The following is a 3,172-nucleotide window of genomic DNA, read 5'->3' as shown; positions in this document are numbered from 1 at the left end:
CAACACTGAGAAAATATCGGAAACCAAACGATCCATTAAGATCACCGATCACTTCACGTGCACCTCCGCCAATGTAATCTATTGCATAACTTGCACTTATTGCAAAAAGATTTACATCGGCGAAACAGGCAGAAGACTGGGTGACCGATTCCGAGAACATCTTCGCGACGTGGAGAGGAATGACAAGGACACATCGAAACCAGTCGCTAGACATTTTAATTTACCTAACCATTCTAAGCAACACATGGCAATCTGCGGTCTTTCCTTACACTTAGGTAGCACGGAAAGCCGGAAAACTCTTGAACAAAAGCTCGTCTTTCAAACCGGCAGTCTAAATCCCACAGGTATCAACGAACGCTTTTCATTCCACTAATTTATTCGTGTTTTTCTCGTTGCCATGTTCCCACCAATCACGTAACTCCTTTTTCTGCCTTTAAAAGCACACAACCCACAATTCCTCTATTTGCTCCGACGAAGGGCTAACGCTTGAAACATCAGCTTTTATAATCGTAACGGTGGCCAATTTACCATTTCAACTTTGTTGATATATTCAAATTATTTCAAAGAATACTTGTTTAAATATTTTGTATCTAATGATATGTATTCCATTATGAGATGACATATGTTTTTCGTCAAAGAATTGGGATTAAATGTATTAAAACACTTTATATGCAGAAACTTTTGACATATGGGTATCGTCAAAACATAATTATCCAATGCGAATACTTCATTTGTAGGTATTAGTTTGCAACATATGGTCATCGCTAATGAACACATGTCAAATGAAACGAACTAAAAGTTGGTAAAGAAATAATTACTCGCGGTTATGTCTGAAGTTAAACTCCGTTTCGAAATTGTAGTCCTATAAGAATATTCCACTGGTGTGTATTAAGACAGTGGAGGCTACGAATCACCAAAATACACATACATGATGTCTGTATCTTGGGTACCCAAATGAGGCTCGTCGTCGCCATGAGTTTGCGGTATGAACAGTTGATAATTTTTTTCTGCATCTGTGCTGCTGTTCAGGCTCCTTACAAAGAAGGCGATATCATGTTAGGCGGAGTTTTCAGCTTACACCAGCCGCCAGAACACCCAGGAAGCCATTGCGGAGAGATAGATTTGAGACGACTTGGTCGCGCACAGGCCATGATCTTCGCCATCGGACGAATAAACAATGACACAACCCTTCTTTCAAACATTTCCCTCGGATATGACATAAGGAATTACTGCGGAAACGTCTCAAAAGCTGCAGGACTCTTTTACTAACTTCTAACTGTCGATTACTGTGTCAGGTTAGATAACAATAAAACAGGAAAGAAAGCTATTATTTCTTTGATAGGCCCAGATGAATCTCGCACAGCGATATTAATCGGAGGATTTCTCCAGATGCTCAATATCTCGGGCATAAGTGGAACGACAACTAGTGCTGAACTTAGTTTACTTACCTATAGCCATCTACATCGAACAGTGCCCTCGGATACTTTTCTTGCAAAGGCAATGGTTGATTTGGTTACACACTTCAACTGGAGCTATATTGCCGTCGTTGGATTAGATGACTCGTTTGGACGAAGTGGAGTATTGTCAGTTGTTAGCGAAACTACAGCAAGAATAAACTCGTTCTGTATTGCTCTGTTGAAGTTTATACCGCATAAAAGTCTGCATCACGGTAATTCCAACGTTGTGAAAGAGCTAAAACAGATGGACAATATCAAAGTTGTGATCTTATGGTTATACGGGAATTACCAAACGAAGTTTTTCAAAGAGGTACATAGGCAAAACCTCACTGGACGTGTGTGGATTTTGAGTGATGATTTTTTATTATCCAAACATGAAAGAAAGGATATCATCGAGAGCTCCATAGCGTTTCATCATCACAATTTTAGCGACTTAGGATTCAAAGAACATTTAAAAGATATCTTAGTCAAGGGGCGAAACAACAGCGGTTTTTCTGAGTGGAGCGATGATACGAACAAAATATGGGATACTTTGGTAAGCAAGAAGCGCGTTAACCGCCAAATTGAACAGTTCCCAGAAGACTTGATTGAAGAAATCTACAGCCCCTATATTCCATATGTAATCGACGCTGTATATGCCCTGGCTCATGCAATAAATATATCAACTCGTGATTTAAACAAAACCAATCTTAACACCAATCGCGATAAATCGCCTGCAGTGAATGGTTTTGACTTACAGAAGCTCCTTGGCAGAGTAAATTTTGAAGGACTAACAGGGAAAATCAAGTTCGATCGATTTGGTGACAGAGCCTCGGCACATTATGATATTGTCATCTTTAAAGAAGTACACAATGAAAATGTCAAGAGCGTCAAAAAGGTACAAATAGGAGAGTGGAAAAGCTCTATTAAAAATAAGACATTTTCGATTTCTCATAAAGACCTTCATTGGAATACTCCATCTCGTCGCCCTCCAATATCTGAATGTTCGGAAGAGTGTCCTCTTGGAACAAGGCAATCTACCACCTCACCTTGTTGTTGGCAGTGCCTTCCGTGTCCTGTTGGAACGATCAGTCCATCCGCTGGTTCTAAAACTTGCACAGAATGCCCCAGTGGAACAATGTCGAACCAGGCTAAAACAGAGTGCATCGCCTTACCCTCTGCCAACATAAGTTATACTAATGCAAGTGGAATGTTAATTCTTACGTTTGCCGCGCTCGGTGCAGTCGTTACCATGCTTTGTCTGGTTGCCCTATCGAAATTCTGGAATAGCCCCATCGTCAAGGCTTCCAATCGAAAACTAAGCCTGGTTCATTTACTCACAGTTCTGTCTTTGTTTTCTCTGGCGGTCATTAATGTCTTTAAACCCACAGATGCAATTTGTAAAATCATTTACCTGCTACGTTATCTGACCTATAGCCTCTGTCTCCACGTGGTATTGGTTAAGGTGTTGCTTATTTCCAGTGCTTTCCAGGCTCCAATTGTGGCCAGTTTGGTAGTTAGTTCTCTTCCAAACAAAGCACAAGTTGGGATTAGTATAGCTTTTCTAGTCCCGCTGTTGTCTGTGTTGCTACCATGGGTGCTTTTGGATCCACCCTACAAGATGAACCATATCTATCCGAAACGTTACACCTTTACCGATTGCAAGGCATACTCCAGGTTAGTTGGGAAATCTCTATTCTTGGCAACAGGTCTTTGTGTCTTCTTCCAAATGCTTC

The 3,172-nt window shown here is 40.8% G+C and overlaps 1 protein-coding gene across 1 annotated transcript in view; it reads left to right on the top strand.

The window, feature by feature from the left end:
• The first annotated feature begins 791 nt into the window (after positions 1-791).
• The window catches only part of LOC148739577 (extracellular calcium-sensing receptor-like), a 3,939-nt gene continuing 1,558 nt past the window's right edge, over positions 792-3,172 (top strand). The window contains exon 1 of the mRNA XM_088751318.1: positions 792-3,172. This exon is cut by the window's right edge and continues 1,558 nt beyond it. Coding sequence (XP_088607444.1) covers positions 1,390-3,172 — 1,783 coding nt within the window. The 5' untranslated portion in view covers positions 792-1,389.

This window comes from Stylophora pistillata, chromosome 2 (genome assembly GCF_964205215.1).
Source record: "Stylophora pistillata chromosome 2, jaStyPist1.2, whole genome shotgun sequence".
NCBI lineage: Eukaryota > Metazoa > Cnidaria > Anthozoa > Scleractinia > Pocilloporidae > Stylophora > Stylophora pistillata.
Note: the sequence above shows the minus strand (reverse complement) of the source record. Positions and strands in the feature narration are given on the sequence as shown.